Source organism: Solanum stenotomum, chromosome 12, assembly GCF_019186545.1.
Source record: "Solanum stenotomum isolate F172 chromosome 12, ASM1918654v1, whole genome shotgun sequence".
In the NCBI taxonomy this organism is placed as follows: Eukaryota; Viridiplantae; Streptophyta; class Magnoliopsida; order Solanales; family Solanaceae; genus Solanum; species Solanum stenotomum.
Window position 1 is genome coordinate 40,318,210 of NC_064293.1, and position 18,344 is coordinate 40,336,553.

At 36.5% G+C, this 18,344-nt stretch overlaps 4 protein-coding genes across 6 annotated transcripts; all 4 read left to right on the forward strand.

Moving 5' to 3' along the window:
* The first annotated feature begins 654 nt into the window (after positions 1–654).
* On the forward strand, positions 655–3,427 carry LOC125847661 (AT-hook motif nuclear-localized protein 10-like). Of its 3 annotated transcripts, none has more exons than XM_049527311.1 (6): positions 679–1,011; positions 1,388–1,478; positions 2,095–2,156; positions 2,335–2,457; positions 2,730–2,894; positions 3,021–3,427. In XM_049527311.1, exons 1-6 carry the CDS (start codon positions 733–735, stop codon positions 3,168–3,170), a joined length of 870 nt encoding a protein of 289 aa, XP_049383268.1. In that variant the 5' UTR covers positions 679–732; the 3' UTR covers positions 3,171–3,427. The 3 variants fall into 3 exon arrangements, with proteins under 3 accessions (XP_049383269.1, XP_049383268.1, XP_049383270.1); XM_049527313.1 differs by having other exon boundaries at positions 679–927; positions 3,021–3,411; XM_049527312.1 differs by lacking the exon at positions 1,388–1,478 and having other exon boundaries at positions 655–1,102; positions 3,021–3,411.
* Positions 3,428–4,616: 1,189 nt separating this feature from the next.
* Positions 4,617–7,946, forward strand: LOC125847428 (probable serine/threonine-protein kinase PBL8). Its single transcript, XM_049527048.1, is given in 6 exon segments — positions 4,617–5,263; positions 6,621–6,887; positions 6,964–7,096; positions 7,495–7,713; positions 7,814–7,899; positions 7,902–7,946. Coding segments are annotated over 6 exon segments (1,236 nt in total). The 5' UTR covers positions 4,617–4,777.
* A 3,986-nt stretch (positions 7,947–11,932) lies between these two features.
* On the forward strand, positions 11,933–13,918 carry LOC125847649 (putative F-box/kelch-repeat protein At1g12870). Its single transcript, XM_049527295.1, has 2 exons — positions 11,933–12,004; positions 12,548–13,918. Exons 1-2 carry the CDS (start codon positions 11,962–11,964, stop codon positions 13,867–13,869), a joined length of 1,365 nt encoding a protein of 454 aa, XP_049383252.1. The 5' UTR covers positions 11,933–11,961; the 3' UTR covers positions 13,870–13,918.
* A 1,752-nt stretch (positions 13,919–15,670) lies between these two features.
* Positions 15,671–17,671, forward strand: LOC125847429 (AT-hook motif nuclear-localized protein 8-like). The gene is made up of 5 exons (XM_049527049.1): positions 15,671–16,085; positions 16,529–16,590; positions 16,721–16,843; positions 16,996–17,160; positions 17,240–17,671. Exons 1-5 carry the CDS (start codon positions 15,671–15,673, stop codon positions 17,414–17,416), a joined length of 942 nt encoding a protein of 313 aa, XP_049383006.1. The 3' UTR covers positions 17,417–17,671.
* Positions 17,672–18,344: the final 673 nt, after the last annotated feature.

Here is an 18,344-nt window from a genome sequence, read left to right on the forward strand (position 1 = left end):
TTACTCTAATGACGATATGCCTTGCAATAAGAAAAACTTTGGGAGGTCGAAGAATCACAAATCAATGAATATTTAAATGGTCAAGTTATTGAATACTACTATATTTCAACATTATTATTGATTAAAGTTAGACAAACGATCAAAGGAATTAAGATTTCTTTGCCATTATAAAATGAATAGATTAAAATAGTTTTTTTCAAATCTCTTATACGGTGATGAAACTAGGACCATAAGCTCAAACATGCTTCCCTCCATTAATGGAGGTTGGGGTCAGCAACAAGAAGGAAAGTAACAGATTCTAGAGAGAAGAATTGAGCGAATGAATAGATTTCGTGTAACAACTTAATCGACTTTTAACTTACTCTAACTAATTCTGTGACTAAATTTAACAAACTAATTAGCCAGTTATTACTTTATTACATTTAAATTAGATAAGTGAAATAAAAGTAATTAATTTTTTTTAACAAAATGATCACATTTTTACCTAAATAGCACAGAAAATGGTTAGGAGTAAAAAAAAATAAATTATTTTTTATTCTTTACGTTTGTAACACAATTTTGGTTTTATCAAAAATGGGAGTTAAATTAATTTATTTCCAATCCGTTTGATTCCGAATGAAACGGTTTTTGTTTTTCAAAACTATAAATAGAGCACAGAATTACTGGTGGAGTAGTAACAATAAGTGAAAATAGAGCCAAAAAAATCAGTTGAAGAATCAGTTCAAAGCATCAATGGAAAACGTGGGATCACCCTCCGCCTCCGCCGCCGACGATGGTAAGCCGGTGCAACCAATCTCCTCCTCGACTCCTCCGGTGCCGTCATGTCCAGCTCCCCTCGGCACTACCGGTGTCCCTCCCGTCAGTCCAACTGAAACGCGGAAACGCGGAAGGTCAAGCCCTGGGATGACTACTCCTTCACCGTCTCAGGTCGCCGGCGGTGGACTTTCGTCTCCTACGCAGCGACAGGAAGATGGAGCGAGCCCTGGGATGACTACTCCTCCACCGTCTCAGGTCGCCGGCGGTGGACTTTCGTCTCCTACGCTGCCGCAGGCAGATGAATCGGCGGTTTCTACTGGGAAAAAGCAGCAAAGTGTTGATTTGGGTAAATTTATATGAAGTGAACTTCTATACTCTGCACATGTCTAATTAAATAANGCCGGTGCAACCAATCTCCTCCTCGACTCCTCCGGTGCCGTCATGTCCAGCTCCCCTCGGCACTACCGGTGTCCCTCCCGTCAGTCCAACTGAAACGCGGAAACGCGGAAGGTCAAGCCCTGGGATGACTACTCCTTCACCGTCTCAGGTCGCCGGCGGTGGACTTTCGTCTCCTACGCAGCCGCAGGAAGATGGAGCGAGCCCTAGGATGTCTACTCCTCCACCGTCTCAGGTCGCCGGCGGTGGACTTTCGTCTCCTACGCAGCCGCAGGCAGATGAATCGGCGGTTTCTACTGGGAAAAAGCAGCAAAGTGTTGATTTGGGTAAATTTATATGAAGTGAACTTCTATACTCTGCACATGTCTAATTAAATAACTGTATTTGTTTATTTGTGTTACAACTAGCATTGCTTTACTTTTATTATTAGGGCTTCAATTCTTTATACCATATGAATATTTCTGCTCGAGTTGTGTGATACTTGTTAAGTTTTGCAACTTTAACTAATTTTCTTCTTTAAAATCTTTTTTCCCCTGCACCCAGTTGAATTTTCTTCTGCAAAATGTTGAACAATTGCCTAGCACAAAAGAATGTCTGCTTTATGATCTTTCATACTAGTATAAAGAAGCCATTCTTATTCTTTTTAACCTCTTCCTCTGGTGTGCATGAAAAAGGAGATGCAGTTCATTTTACTGTGTATTTCTTCATTGCAATTTGGAAATTGAATATTAAAGATTTGTTTTGCCCTTCCAATTTTCCTGTTATCATACTTTGATATGATGTTCAACAGAAAACGTCTCATTCCCTCTCTTATGCTATTCACCGAACCTGAATTTGAAATGTAATAGAGTTAAATAGCTGACAATTTGTAATTTGGAGTTAAACAGTCTTGGTATGTTCTTTCTACCAAATCTCAAGTCACTCTTGATATACAACTTGCAGGATCAGAAGCAGCAGCGCTTGGATTTATGCAATCACACGTGATCAAGATAGAAGCTGGGCAGGTGTGGTCTTAATTAATCTCTCTTTTGATCAGCATGTGTTTTGTTCTTTCTCTCGTTCTTTAGTTATCTTATCAGTAGAAACAACGAGAATATAGTATATAATGTTTCTTTATATAGGAAACAATATTTTCTCAATATCTTTCTTTACTTTATTTAATCTGGCTTTTTGGCTTCTCAGGATATATTGGCCAAAATAATGTCATTCTGCGAAAGTACCTCTAAAGCAGTGTGCGTTCTGTCAGCCAATGGTTCCATATCTAATGTATCACTTCGCCGACCAGATGAACCTGTAACACATAAGGTGTGTATTTCCATGTTAATATTTCTTCTTACAATAGAGAGTGGGTGTGGACATGTATCAAGTTAAGCATGTATTTTGCCTCGTGTGGTCATATGTTGATCTACCTTAGATTTTATCATTTATGTCGTAGTATGTAACCCCTCGATCAAATGTATCAAGTGTTTGACACTTTTGGCTGGATATACTTCAGTACCATCACATGCCTCTCTTGGGTCAATAGATTGGATAGTATCACATTCTGATAAAAAAAAATTGTTGGTTAACTGGTGCAGGGACTGTACGAGATCCTTAGTCTGACGGGTTTCTTCTTTGTCTTGGAATCTGGTGGTCAACGCAGCAGAGAAGGTTGCTTGACTGTGATACTTGGTAATGCAGCAGATGGTGATGTTTGGGGAGGCAATGTGGATGGGCTCTTTACAGCAGCAACTGATGTTCAGGTTTGACATAGAAATTTTTCAAAGATACTGTCCTTATATGTCTGAATTAGCTCTACTTCCATCACCATATTGATTATGCACCCTAAAGTACCATATTCAAATCCCTTGCGTTGTTACTTGGTGTAGGTTATTGTTAGTAGCTTCAGCACAGAAAAACAGGGGCAGGTGAAGTCAGACAACTTTGGTACACCAGCAACATTAGCATCAACGTCCAGAAGTCCTATGTCAGTTGGAACTTTATTTGGGTCTGTCAGCCCTGTTAGTCCGTTAGGCTGAAACTAGGAAGAGAAGCCCTCCTGGAGTTGCTGCTAGGTTGCCCTTTTAAAAGGAATGCTTCTCTTGTTGATAATACCATTGGAAAAGCTGTGTGATGTGAGAATGTATTCTGCAGCTTAGCAATTCATGTTGGTTTGATATTGCCCTTATGTTTGAGCAATTGCTGGGCAGTTATCTTTTTTGTACAAATATGACATCCTTTATCAGATTTATGCACAGAAACATTAGAGTCTAATTCTAGTTTTACTTCACAGCTTCTTCATTCCTTATTTACTAGTACTAGTATTTCGTTATTCCAGATTAATTGTTTTCGGGAAAAGGCCCAAGAATACCCCTAACCTATTGGAAATGGTTCAAAGATACCCTCCTTCCAACTTTTGGTCTAAAATTACCCCCATGCACCTTTGTTTTTGGTTCAAAGATACCCCTCCTTCAACCTTTTGGTCTAAAACTACCCTCAAACCATTTTTAGAATATCATAGAATAAAAAGTCTGTTAATGACCCAGAATACATTTGTACTTATTTTTTACAAATTGTAATTTCGTATTGTACAAAATTTCTTCTAGTTTCCTCAATATGTTCAAAACGGGTACTTTAAACCCTCAAATTCATATGACGCTTACTTGCTTGATGTGAATGACAAATCAGCATCTAAGTCGGATTCATATGACAAAGTAACAATTTAATTTTCACATTATTTTAATATAGTCCTAATTTCGTAAATAAAAAATAAAAAGAGCAAGGTAAAATATAAAATTTCTCTCTAATCTATCTAGTTAAGTCGAGTCGCCTATTTAAACATGGTGAACTTCCTTAGAAAAACTAAAAACAAAAAGATGCTAAATAAAATAAGTAGATTCATAAACCTGCATTTTCTCTTTGATTTGAGTCTCAAAATAAGGATCAAACTCCATAATCACTAAACTTGATAAAAAATAGATGCAATTTTACCATTAGTGGTCCTTTACAAACCCTTATTTTCATAACATTAAAGTTAAGTTATTGAATGCTACTCTATCTCTACATTATTATTGATTAAAGTTAGACGGATGATCAAAGGAATTAAAATTTCTTGGTCATTTGTAAAATGAATATATTAAAATAACTTTTTTAAAATCTCTTATACGGTGATGAAATTAGGAGCATAAGCAACAAGAAGGAAAGTAATAGTTTCTAAAAAGAAGAATTTATGTGCATTGCACTCTATATTGAATGAGTGAATAGATCTTTTACAACATGATGTATATTCTAATTGTGTAACAACTTAACCGACTTCTAACTAATTTTGTGACTAACTTTAACTAACTAATTAACCAGTTACATTTAAATTAGTTAAGTATAACGAAAGTCATTAAATTTCTTTTTTTAAACAAAATAACACAGAAAATCGGTAGGAGTAAATAAAAATGATTTTTTATTCTTTATGTTTTTTAACCCAATTTTGGTTTTATCAAAAATGGGATTTAAATGTAATTTATTTCCAATCTGTTTGATTCTGAATAAAGCGGTTTTTGTTTTTCAAAACTATAAATAGAGCACAGTACGACTAGTGGAGTAGTGAAAATAGAGCGAAAAAAATCAGTTGAAGAATCAGTTCAAAGCATCAATGGAAAACGTGGGATCACCCTCCGCCTCCGCCGCCGACGATGGTACGCCGGTGCAACCAATCTCCACCTCGACTCCTCCGGTGCCGTCATTTCCAGCTCTCCTAGGCACTACCGGTAGTGGACTTTCGTCTTCTACGGCAGATGTAGCGACTACTCCTTCAACGTCTCAGGTCACCGGCAGTGGATTTTCGTCTTCTACGGCAGATGTAGCGACTACTCCTTCAACGTCTCAGGTCGCCGGCAGTGGACTTTCGTCTTCTACGGCAGATGTAGCGACTACTCCTTCAACGTCTCAGGTCGCCGGCAGTGGATTTTCGTCTTCTACGGCAGATGTAGCGACTACTCCTTCACCGTCTAAGGTCGCCGGCAGTGGATTTTCATCTTCTACGCAACCGCAGGCAGATGTAGCGACTACTCCTTCACCGTCTAAGGTCGCCGGCAGTGGACTTTCGTCTCCTACGGCAGATGAAGCGACGGTTTCTGATGTGCCTGTGAAAAGGGGTAGGGGAAGACCGCCTGCAGGCACTAAAATATATATGAAGTGAACTTCTATACTAGCATTGCATGCTTTGCTTTTATTATTAGGGCTACTATTCTTTATACCAAGACTTAAATATTAGCTACCAGTTTTCTGCTCGATTCTTGTTAAGTTTTGCAACTTCAACTAATTTTCTTCTGCAAAATCTTTTTTCCCCTGCATCCAGTTAAATTTTCTTCTGTGTTTGTTTATTTGTGTTACAACTAGAATTGCTTTACTTTTATTATTAGGGCTACGATTGTTTATACCATATGAATATTTCTGCTCGATTTGTGTGATTCTTGTTAAGTTTTCTAATTTTCTTCTGCAAAATCTTTTTTCCCCTGCATCCCGTTGAATTTTCTTCTGCAAAATGTTGAATAATTGCCTGCTTTATGATCTTTCGTACTAGTATAAAGAAACCTTTAATTTTCCTCTGATCATGTGCATGGAGATGCATTTTATTTTACTGTTAGCATACTTTGATATGACGTTCAGTAGAAAATCTGAATTTGGAATTTATTAGAGTTGATAATTTGTAGTTTGGAATTTATTTGAGTTCTTTCTGCCAAATTTCTGATATACAACTTGCAGGATCAAAACCAGCAGAATTTGGACCTATGCAANTAAAGCGGTTTTTGTTTTTCAAAACTATAAATAGAGCACAGTACGACTGGTGGAGTAGTGAAAATAGAGCGAAAAAAATCAGTTGAAGAATCAGTTCAAAGCATCAATGGAAAACGTGGGATCACCCTCCGCCTCCGCCGCCGACGATGGTACGCCGGTGCAACCAATCTCCTCCTCGACTCCTCCGGTGCCGTCATTTCCAGCTCTCCTAGGCACTACCGGCAGTGGACTTTCGTCTTCTACGGCAGATGTAGCGACTACTCCTTCAACGTCTCAGGTCGCCGGCAGTGGACTTTCGTCTTCTACGGCAGATGTAGCGACTACTCCTTCAACGTCTCAGGTCGCCGGCAGTGGATTTTTGTCTTCTACGGCAGATGTAGCGACTACTCCTTCAACATCTTCAGGTCGCCGGCAGTGGATTTTAGATTTAAACAGAAGAGAAACATATATATTATTAATCACTGTTTAGATAACAATATTATAACTATGTACCTAGCATTTTTTTGTCCTCCTCATCTGTGTGATTAAAATAATCTATAATAATAATAATAATAAAAGTGGTCCTACATGTTAAGGATCATTATCAATAGCAAAGAAGGAAACTGATTGTGCAAAGTAAGACAGCCATCAAGATACGTACAGAACAAAATTTATCAAATAATTTATTACAAATGCTCTTGTGTTATAATTTTCTGTAGGAAAAGGATCTTAAAGTCGAGCGTGAAATCAGCACGTTAGTGGTTGAGAGGAAGCTGGTGAAGTTCACAATTGAACAGATCAATTCATTCATTCCTGACAAAAGGGTTGTAGGAGCAGGTAGCTGGGGAACGGTGTATGAAGGGTTCATTGGGGGATTGTCTGGACTTTCCAGTGATTTGAATGGGGAAAGAGTTGCTGTCAAGGTGGGAAACTATTTCTGTGAGGAAAAAGAGTTTTCTACCGATGAGAACTACATTCAGTGGAAGGTAATCCTAAATTCTATCGTGTTTGTTTATGTTCTTCTTTCTTTATATAAACTAATTAGTCTTATCTTTTTTTTAGACTGAGATCATGCTACTGTCTGGGATAAAACATGAGGGTGTCATCAAATTGGTCGGTGTTTGCCGTACCAATCTAGGTTTATACCTGGTTTATCCCTTCTATGAGAGGGGAGATCTCCAGAAAAGCATTGAAGGTAAATTCTATTAAGTTTTAATATTACTGTGTAAACAGAGTTTATAAAACTGCAAATCAATTGTTTTTTTTTTTTTGAATTTGATATTTAAAGCCACATGTGGGGTTGATTACTATAAAATTCCTTCCTTCATGGGGTTGTGTGCTAGATTGGTTCATGGCTTACTCACTTTCATCTTTTTTTTCCGTATCATATCCCAACTACGTTTAGTAATTAGATCACACTCTTGATTATATTAGGAGTTTTCCATTTCCACCTAATTGATCAAAAGTTGTCAGTAGATGGACTATTGTACACAGATAATTTTCCTTGTTAATACAATACAGATGCTTCTTCTCCAACAATAAGTTTGGTTTGTTCTCTTCTTTCATATCGCCTAAACCTGTCCCATTTTACAGTTTTAGATTGGGAGAGAGCATTAAATGTTATCACGAAAGTTGCTGAGGCACTCAGGGTGTTGCATATGCGTATGGTCGTATGCAGGGGCTTGAAGCCCGCTGACATATTGTTGGATCAAAACTGGAACCCTGTATTGACAGATTTTGGGCGAATGAAGATGTTTGGAGATGCTTTAAGTGGATCTCGTACATTCGATAATGAAAACTTCATCTTTTCAGGTATTGAGAATAAGATTTTTCATTGTTTTAGCAAAAAATTTTCAGAATTCAGTTTCATTCTATACAATTCAATTATTTAATAGGCTATTTGTTTTCTCAGGACATCAGGACCATGTCTTTCACTATGACTATTTCTGTCTGGGTTTTTTGATGCTCCAAGTGTTGATGAAGGAGAAGGAAGCTGACTTTAAAGTCACTGTGCCAAAGGAGAGGAGAATAATGCACCTGGATAATGATTCTCATTCGTGTAACTATTCATCCGAACTTTTAGAGCAGGCACTGAAACTCAAGAAACAGAATTCTCATGCTGTCCATCTGGATTTCTTGAAGACGGGTGGATGTAAGGTGATCGTTGCAAGAAAAGTAACAGATTTGGCATTTCAATGTTTAGACGAAGGGGGCGTAATGCGGCCCACGGCAGAAGAAGTGGTAGAAAGACTCAATAAGATTGTCAATCCACCGCCTGCTCACGGTGGAAGTAGTAGTAAATCGTCCAAGTGACGGTGCTGAAATTACCTTGTGACCTTGTTTGAACTGTTCTCTCTGGTTCAGTCATTTTCCCAAACTTTATATTGATCTTTGCTTTTGTTCATCTGTAATTGTTTACCTTCGATCTTAAAATGTAAGCTTTTGATCAAGTTAGTAATTGAAATATTTGTGGATAGAAGTAAATGTGTCAAGCATCGGTAATTGGAAGTTTTTGCCCAAGTATATATATATACTTGTGAGATCAGCAATCAAAGTAAAAATAGGTCATGTTCATTCAGACGACCCTACAAGGTGTAAAGAAACTAACGGACACGAGATTATTGTGAAGTATGTTGTAGGGTCTACTCCCTTGTATTTAAAGATTCAAGATTAGTAGTATCACATTATCAGCTAGCTTTACACCTTTATGAGCCAGCTTAGCTTGTCCATGGCCACCAAGAAGTTGATGTTCCCATGTTTTGCCTTTACTTGAATTATTGACACATTTCCAACCAGCAGAGAGATTACTACTTCGTAGAATTTGATCTTCAACCAGAGGCATCATCATCATTCGAGATGCTAATTAATTTTACATTTAAGAAGCAATGCGTACCAGAATTACCAAATATGTGAATACACTGAGCATTTACTTATTGCAGAAAAGGTATTACATTCCCCATAGACAACAAAAGGCAATGCACTAATTGCTGTTAGCTTAAACAAAGAAAGTAGTAGTAATTTAAAACTTTTCAAAATAGCCAACTTCAGAGTTGAATTTGATTGTGCTAAACTATAAAAATATTAATTATGACATGACCTTTTCTCAAGTTAAAACTAGTAGTATCTTTTTCTTTATTTTAACATTTATCTTTCTTCAACCCATGTAAACTAAATATTACTTTACTCCTTGTATAATAAATAAATGTACATCTGTGCGTAAGGCAGTCTTAATATGTTCAGTCCTTATTGTAGTCAATATTCATGATTCTTTTTTATTCTGTTTTTTTTACCTTCAACTTTTTCATTAATAGACGCAAAAAATAAAATAAAAATACAGTACTAGAATATTACAATATAACTAGTTATTAGAATTGAGTCGTCTCAACAAAATTGGTTGAGGGAGGGGATTGAATAATAATAATAATATTTTGTGTAATTCAAAAGTGAGTTTTAAAAGGAGCAACTTTCACATATAGCAAACACAAAATTCATATTTGTATGTTATAGCAAACTTTGCATAATTGCGCTCCATAGCAAACATAAATATGTATATTTTGCTATACATATACAAAAGAAAGCAGTTGTATAATCTGCTTTGGTATACATATACAAAAAGATCAATTGTATAAAGTGAGAGAGGCGAGTGAACGAGCGAGATCTGGGAGAGTGGCGAGTGAGATCTGGGAGAGGGGAGAGAGGAGAACGAAAATATATGTATATATACAATTTTCACGCATTTTATACATTTGCGTTTTTGTATAAAGTGAGAGAGGGAAGTGAGAGAGCGAGATCTGGGAGAGTGGCGAGCGAGATCTAGGAGAGGGGAGAGAGGGGAACGAAAATATATGTATATATACAATTTTCTCTCGCTTTATACAAACACAAACACATTTTATATAATTTGCAGTTTTTGTATAAAGTGAGAGAGGCGAGTGAGAAAGCGAGATCTGGGAGAGTGGCGAGCGAGATCTGAGAGAGGGGAGAGAGAGGAACAAAAATATATGTATATATACAATTTTCTCTCGCTTTATACAAACACAAACGCACTTTATACACTTGCGTTTGTATAAAAAAAACGAGAGAGGCGAGGGAGAGAACGAGAGTGGCGAGCGAGATTCACCAGGAGAGAGGTTAAATAACAATAGTTTGTTATGGGGTACAATTAAATCAAACTATATTTATAGCATTTAATTTGAATTAATAGTTTGCTATTATATACAATTTTCCCTTTTTAAAAAAGATAGGATGTACGCAGACCTCATAAAATAAGAAGGTAAATAAATAATAATACAAATTTTTAATAATAAAAATATAATATAAAGTTACTATAATAAAATCTAACTAAAGAATTTGAGAAGTTTGTGTAATAGTATCGAAATAAAACTTTATATAATGATAAGATTGGCAAATTGCAGTGCTTGAAATTGGAATAAGACACCATTTTTGTAATAGATTTTGCTTAATATAAAGGCGAAATGGTTTGGTAGACTCTTATACTTGTATCAGTTTGTATTCTGAACCCTTCTACTTACCCCTTTGTCATCTGGACCCTTAAGCTCAATTAAAATGAAACTTTTAAGCTCCTCCAACCATGTATGTAGCTCACTCTCTTTTATATAATTGACATGTCATATCCACGTCAGATATATTAATGCCACATCATAATTATTTCATAACTATTTTTAAAAATTATTAACCAAAATTATTTAATAAAATGTAAAATAATATCATTTTAATTTATTATTGGCATTTCTAATTCTCCCTACTTTCACTATTTCACCACCAAAAGAAAGCCATCGCCGGCGTCGTCGCCATTTTTGCCGGCGAAATCACATATACTTTCTCCCTCACCCGTCTTCATCTCCGCCACACACCATCACTATTTTTCTTTCCTCCTCCAACCTCCACAATAACAACAACCTAAGCCACCTAACAACTAGATCTGGCCACCGCACAACCAGATCTGGCCAAACTTTTCGCAATCCAACGCCGACTACTATTTTCACACCCCAAATTGCTTACAAATACAATTTCACACTAACCTCTGTCGTGAAACTCGTCGAAATCTACCCAAAATTCGCCTGAGATTTTCTTGGGTTATTGAAACGGGTTGAAAAAGACAAGTTTAAGGGATTAGAAGGAGACAATTGATGTGAAAGATTGAAGATGGGGACATGCAAACTCCCCCTCTCCATCCTCTCTGGCGTACCTGCAAACTCCCTCACCGGCCGCCGCCTCCCATTCTGGCGGAAAAAAGAACCAACATCGCTCTCATTCTAGCAAAAAAGGGACCAGAGTCGCCTCTCTCCCTCTCACACCATTGCGGGAGCTGCTGATTCTGAAGTATCCATGGCCTGGACATCCGTAACCGTTTGGTCAGTGGAGACATCCATGGAAGCTAGGCCATTTCTCTTCTTGTTTTTGTTCTTCGCCATAGCTACGCGGACGCGGAAACGGAAGGATTTCTTCGACTGTTCTATATGTTGAGGGGATAAAGAAGATAACTATGGTGTGGAGAAAAAAAAAAGAGGTTTGGGCAGCGATGGGGAAAGGGTGGCTGAAAAAGTGATGTGGGGAAGAAGATGTTTATGTTCTTTTCTTTTTTTAATTTTTTTATTATATAATTTTAATAATTTAAAATTTAAAGTTTAAAATATGATGTTCACTCGTCTTAAATGCATGTAGTCACTCTCTTGCCAACTTAGCTATTTTAATGATACATAAGCATGGTCAATGGTCAATGGTCAGTGGTCAGAGGGGTTTAATTTATTGTGTTTTATTAGTTTAGGGGTTGAGTTGATAAAATGTTAAGTAGAAGGGTCCACAATACAAATTCATACAAGTACAAGGGTTCATGAGACCCTTTTGCCTAATATAAAATGTTTTGACTATTTAGAATATACATTAATAAAAGAATAAAAAGACTTAGGTAAAACATTATTGTATTTTCTACCCAAGAATGAGATTTGTTTATTGTTATTAAAAATTATTATTAATAAATAGAGAACCCTTTATTAGGGTTCCTACCTACTTGCAATCTTTGAAGTATATACAGAGAGGATGAAAGAAGGTGCTGGAATATGCTGCCCAGTTTTCAACTTAGGTTAGTAATTTTTGTTGGGCATAATTATGGATGATCCATTCACTCTTAATTAATCATAGATTAGATGTCGGAAATCATTGTCTTTTAATTGGGCTTTACCCGCTGTGTTTATGTATATACTGAATCTTGAAAACCCTTAACCGTAACCTTGTTTGATAACGCTAATCAGATTATAGAATTTGTTCTAATAACGAACAAAAATCCAATAAATTAGCTGTTCAAAGACCAACTGAATTTTGTTATAATAAATAAATAAATATAGACTCGATCAGTTTCTACTATTATCAAATAGTTTCCCCTTTCAAAACAGCACCTCTGCCAATTGTAATGCCCAAACTTGCTGCTTTTCCATACTGGACAATATTCCATGTTAAACTTTCAATTTGATTTGTGTATTTCTAACATTTTAAGTTGATTGGTACTTGATTATATATATATATATATATATATATATATATATATATATGTCCAATCAATTGCTTTGGCTAATGAAAGATTCTTTTTAGCTACATACTTACCTACCTAGTGGGGGAAGAATTGCAGGGGATAGAGAAGAAGAGAATGATGATAGTTTTGAAGCTATATTTGAAGCCATGAACAAAAACATTGTTCTTCTTCCAGGAGACTTTGTAATGGCTATTCTGTTAGCATTACCAGTGAAGTCACTTTTGCGTTTTAAAAGTGTGTGTTGGTCCTGGCATGACTTAATCCTCTCCCGCAGATTCATCAACATTCATCACGATGGAGCCAAGCGCAGCAGCAGCAGCTTGATATGTTTCTACAACAACAAGAATATCAGTAGGAGAACAACATATAACAGTGTCTCAGTGTCTCATGAAGATGGAACCGTTACCCCTTTATCTTTACCTCCTCCTACTCTTTATGAAAGGCATAAAATTTACGTTGCAGACTCTTGTAGAGGCATGGTATGCTTTTCGTCTGGATTGTGCCCTCAATCAGTGGTGGTGTGGAACATTGCTACAAGGAACTTCAGGACTTTCCATGGCATAGTTACTAATAGAGAACCACATCCCAGAAATCATATTACAATGCGGTCTAATCGTTTGGTGAGTGATCTAGCTACAGGTTTCACCTTCCTTCCCATCACCAACGAGTACAAGTTGGTTAGGGTCATTCTCTACTTTAACAATAGCGTGTATATTAGAATCACAAGGTGGAATGATAGTATGATATTCCTCCCAGCAAAGGAAATGGACATTGATTTTCCGTATAACATCACCCAATTTGGTCGTTGTCTGAATGCAAATGATGCTATTCATTGGTTAGGCCATAAAATCGAAGGAGGAGGAGGAGGACCACCGAGTATTGTAATTGCCTTTGATATGATTGAGGACAAATTTCGAGAGATATCTACACCATTTAATATTGAGGCCGCCGAATCTTGTAAATCGTACCACCGGAAGCTTTCACTACTGAATGGAAATAGACTAGCTATTTTTGGTTCATCATATAGTGACACTCCAGGTTATTATTTCTCATACACACTTTGGGCTCTAAATGACTATGGAGGTGCTTCAGAATCTTGGGCTAAGCAATACACATTTGAAACACGCCATGACCTGCAGCCCATGGGTTTTTGTTTTAATGGTGAAGTGGTCGTCATTAGAATGGACGGATCACCATTAAAAATGGGTCTCTACGATTGCCACACCGATCAAATTAAAGATCTTCCCGTCGTTATTAACAATGAGCTGTACTACTCGTCAATCTTCGATTACAAGGAGAGTCTTGTTCCACTTCCCCGCACCATCAACAACGTTTGTTCTTTTAAATATTGCCCTTTTCAAACATCAATCAAGAGATCGATTATTGATCCTGATGATGATGATGATGATGAATTATAGCTTGTTTAGCATGCGTTAAATTTTTTAATTCAAACAACTCTAAAGATACATCATGACAATTAATATTCAAGAGTAGGTATAGAAATCACATGTTTATTCTGCAGCTTTTTGAAACTAGGAAGAGAAGCGATACTGGAGTTGCCCTTTTAATTAAAAGGAATGCTTCTCTTGTTGATCCTCAACCATTGGAAAAGCTGTGTGATGTGAGAATGGATTCTGCAACTTAACAATTCTTTTTCATATTGTATCCTTTTTTGTACAAATATATGCACAGAAACATTCTAGCTACTTTTACTTTACTGCTAGCCTCTTCTTTCCTTATTTACTAGTATTTCATTATTCCAGGTTACCTTTGTTTTTTGGGTCAAGCCCCAAGAATACCTTTAACCTATTGGAAATGGCCTAAAAATACGCTCCTTTCACCTTTTGGTTTAAAAATATTGTCCATCTTTGTTTTTGGTTCAAAGGTACCCCTCCTTAGCTTCCATCTTTTGGTCTAAAAATACTATCAACCCAAATAATTCTATCATTTTCCATAGAAAACGTGTCATACATTGCTACTTTGCTTTAGTTGGGATTTAAATTATCTGTACATGGGCAATATTTTTTAAGGAGGGAGCTGAGTGGAACAAGTTCTTAGAATTATAACGTAGAGATTAATGACCTAGAAGATATTTATACTTGCTCTTTACAGATTGTAATTTCGTACTGCACAAAATTTCATCTAGTTTTCTCAACATGTTCAAAACGGGTACTTTAAACCCTCGAATTTATATGATGCTAACTTGCTTGATGTGAATGACAAATCAACAGCCAAGTCGGATTCTATGACAAAGTAACAATTTAATTTTCACATTATTTTAACATAGTTCTAATTTCGTAAATAAGAAATAAAAAAAAGCAAGGCAAAATATAAAATTTCTCTCTAATCTACCTAGTTTAGTCGATTCACCTATTTAAACATGGTGAACTTCCTTAGATAAAATAAAAACAAAGAGATGCTAAATAAAATAAGTAGATTCATAAACCTGCATTTTCTCTTTTGATTTTAATCTCAAAATAAGAATCAAACTCTGTAATCACTAAAAAGAAATTGTATAAGACACTTAATCAAAAAAAAGAATGCGGTTTTACTATTAGTGGTCCTTTACAAACCCTTATTTTCATAACATTAAAGTTAAGTTATTGAATTCTACTATATTTCTACATTGTTATTGACTAAAGTTAGATAGATGATCAAAGGAATTAAGATTTCTTGGTCATTTATACAAATGAATATATTAAAATATATTTTTTTTAAATCTCTTATACGGTGACGAAACTAGGAGCATAAGCAACAAGAAGGAAAGCAACAGTTTCTAAAGAGAAGAATTTATGTGCATTGCACTCTGAATGAATAAATCTTTACAAAATAATGTATATTTTAATTATGTAACAACTTAACCGACTTGTAACCAACTCTAACTATTTCTGTGACTAACTTTAACTAACTAATTAACCAGTTATTCACTGCTATTACATTAAAATTAGTTAAGTATAACGAAAGTCATTAAATTATTTTTAAAAAAAAAAACAAAATAGCACAGAAAATCGGTAGGAGTAAATAAAAATGATTTTTTATTCTTTATGACCAATTTTGGTTTTATCAAAAATGTGATTTAAATGTAATTTATTTCCAATCTGTTTGATTCTGAATAAAACGGTTTTTGTTTTTCAAAACTATAAATAGAGCATAGTACTACTGGTGGAGTAGTGAAAATAGAGCGAAAAAAATCAGTTGAAGAATCAGTTCAAAGCATCAATGGAAAACGTGGGATCACCCTCCCCCTCCGCCGCCGACAATGGTACGCCGATGCAACCAACCTCCTCCTCGACTCCTCCGGTGCCGTCATTTCCAGCTCCCCTCGACACTACCGGTGTCCTTCTCGTCAGTCCAACTGAAAGGCGGAAACGCGGAAGGCCGAGGAAGCATGCTACGGAGAGTTCCGTGAGCCCTGGGATGACTGCTCCTTCAACGTCTCAGGTCGCCGGCAGTGGACTTTCGTCTCCTACTGCAGATGTAGCGAGCCCTGGGATGACTACTCCTTCACCGTCTAAGGTCGGCGGCGGTGGACTTTCGTCTCCGGCAGATGAAGCGGCGGTTTCTGCTGTGCCTGTGAAAAGGGGTAGGGGAAGACCGCCTGGTTCTAAAAGCAAGCAGAAAAGTGTTGGTTCGGGTAAATATATATCTGAAGTGAACTTTTATACTAGCTAGCATTGCTTTACTTTTATAATTAGGGCTTCAATTCTTTATACCATATCAATATTTCTGCTCGATTTTCTGGATTCTTGTTAAGTTTAACTAATTTTCTTCTGCAAAATCTTTTTTCCCCTGCATCCAGTTGAATTTTCTTGTGCAAAATGTTGAATAATTGCCTGCTTTCATACTAGTATAAAGAAACCTTTTCCTCTGGTGTGCATGAGATGCATTTTATTTTACCGTGTATTCTTCATAGCTAGCAATTTGGAAAAGATTTATTTTGTCCTGTTAGCATACTTTGATATGACGTTCAGCAGAAAACGTCCCATTCCCGAATCTGAATTTGGAGTTTAATAATTTGTAGTTTGGAGTTTAACAGTACTTCTTGGTATGTTCTTTCTGCCAAATCTCAACTTGCAGGATCAAAACCAGCAGCGCTTGGACCTATACAATCACACGTGATCAAGATAGAAGCTGGGGAGGTGTGGTCTTAATTTTGATCAGCATGTGTTTTGCTCTTTAGTTATCTTCTCAGTAGAAACACTGAGAATATAGTAGTATATAATGTTTCTGAATATTCAACTCAGTATTTCCAGCTTTTTGGCTTCTCAGGATGTATTGGCCAAAATAATGTCATTCTGCAAAAGTACCTCAAAATCAGTGTGCCTTCTGTCAGCCAATGGTTCCATATCTAAAGTATTACTTCGCCAAACAAGTGCAATTGAAACATATGAGGTGTGTATCAAGTTTAGCATGTATCTACCTTAGATTTTACTATCATTTATGTCCTAGTATGTAACCCCTCGATCAAATGTATCAAACTTTTGGCTGGATATACTTCAGTACCATCACATTCTGATTAAAAAATTGTTGGTTAACTGGTGCAGGGACTGTTCCAGATCATTAATCTGTCTGGTTCCTTCTTTGTCTTGGAATCTGGTGGTGAATGCAGCACAGAAGGTGGCTTGACTGTGCTATTTGGTGGTGAAGCAGATGGTAATATTTGGGGGGGCAGTGTGGCAGGGCTCCTTACAGCAGCAACTGCTGTTCAGGTTTGACATAGAAACTGTCCTTATATTCAAATCCTAGGTCCGCCTATGGGAGCCTTACCCCTTGTTACTTGGTGCGCAGGTTATTGTTGGTATCTTCAGCACACAGAAACAGACGCCGCTGAAGTCAGACACACTAGCTTCTGGAGCATCAGCATCCAGAAGTGCGATGTCAGTAAGTGGGCCTGATAGTCCGCCTGATGAAACTAGGAAGAAGAGAAGCTCTCCTGGAGTTAAGGGTCAGCTGCCCTGGAAATGAAAGAACCTTTTAAAAAGAATGCTTCTCTTGTTGATAATACCTTCCCTCAACCCTTGCTTGGAAAAGGAATGTTTCTCTTGTTATGTTTCATGTTGATAATACCTGTGTGATGTGAGAATGGATTCTGCAGCTTAGCAATTCATGTTCGTTTGATATTGCCCTTATTTTTGAGCAATTTGGATACTTTAGGTCCATTGCTGGGCAGTTATCTTTTTTGTGCAAATATGGCATCCTTTTTCAGATTTATGCACAGAAACATTAGAGTCTAAATTCTAGTTTTACTTTACAGCTTCTTCATTCCTTACTTAGCACTATTTACTAGTATTTCGTTATTCCAGGTTAATTGTGGTTTATTGCTATAAAGAGCATAATGCTATCATTACCTGTCATATATTGCTACTTTGCTTTAGTTGGGATTTACATAATGAACAAAGTTCTTGCATAAAAAGTCCATTAATGACCTAGAAGACATTTGTCATTTCCTACTCCACTAGCTCCCTCAACATGTTCAAAATGGGTACTTTAAACCCCCAAATTCATATTATGCTAACTTGCTTGACGTGAATGACAAATCAGCATCCAAATCGGATTATATGACTATTTAATTTTCACATTATTTTAATATAGTTCTAATTTCATAAATAAAAAATAAAAATAGCAAGGCAAAATATAAAATTAAAGGAAAACCCTCCTCCCATCTTCGAAGCCACACACCAATTGCCATGGCTCCTTCACCAGCCATCACCTCCAATAACAACCTTTTTTTCCCTTATAATCAAGAAAATCAATAACCTTTCAGAAAGAGAATAAAAATTTGAGGTGGGGGTTATGTTTTTTCTTTTTCTTTTATCCATTTTTATTTTAATAAAAATTATTAATTCATGCACCAAATACCTATTTTAAACATGATTAAACCTTAGATATTGGG

Bases quoted from the DNA above. Each gene is read 5' to 3' on its own strand.
- LOC125847429 (XM_049527049.1), top strand. From the start codon at position 15,671: ATGGAAAACGTGGGATCACCCTCCCCCTCCGCCGCCGACAATGGTACG. The intron at 16,844-16,995 runs GTGTGTATCAAG...TAACTGGTGCAG, and splicing joins GTGCAATTGAAACATATGAG to GGACTGTTCCAGATCATTAA. The intron at 17,161-17,239 runs GTTTGACATAGA...CTTGGTGCGCAG, and splicing joins CAGCAGCAACTGCTGTTCAG to GTTATTGTTGGTATCTTCAG.
- LOC125847649 (XM_049527295.1), top strand. From the start codon at position 11,962: ATGAAAGAAGGTGCTGGAATATGCTGCCCAGTTTTCAACTTAG. The intron at 12,005-12,547 runs GTTAGTAATTTT...GAAGAATTGCAG, and splicing joins CTGCCCAGTTTTCAACTTAG to GGGATAGAGAAGAAGAGAAT.
- LOC125847661 (XM_049527312.1), top strand. From the start codon at position 733: ATGGAAAACGTGGGATCACCCTCCGCCTCCGCCGCCGACGATGGTAAG. The intron at 2,458-2,729 runs GTGTGTATTTCC...TAACTGGTGCAG, and splicing joins ATGAACCTGTAACACATAAG to GGACTGTACGAGATCCTTAG. The intron at 2,895-3,020 runs GTTTGACATAGA...TACTTGGTGTAG, and splicing joins CAGCAGCAACTGATGTTCAG to GTTATTGTTAGTAGCTTCAG.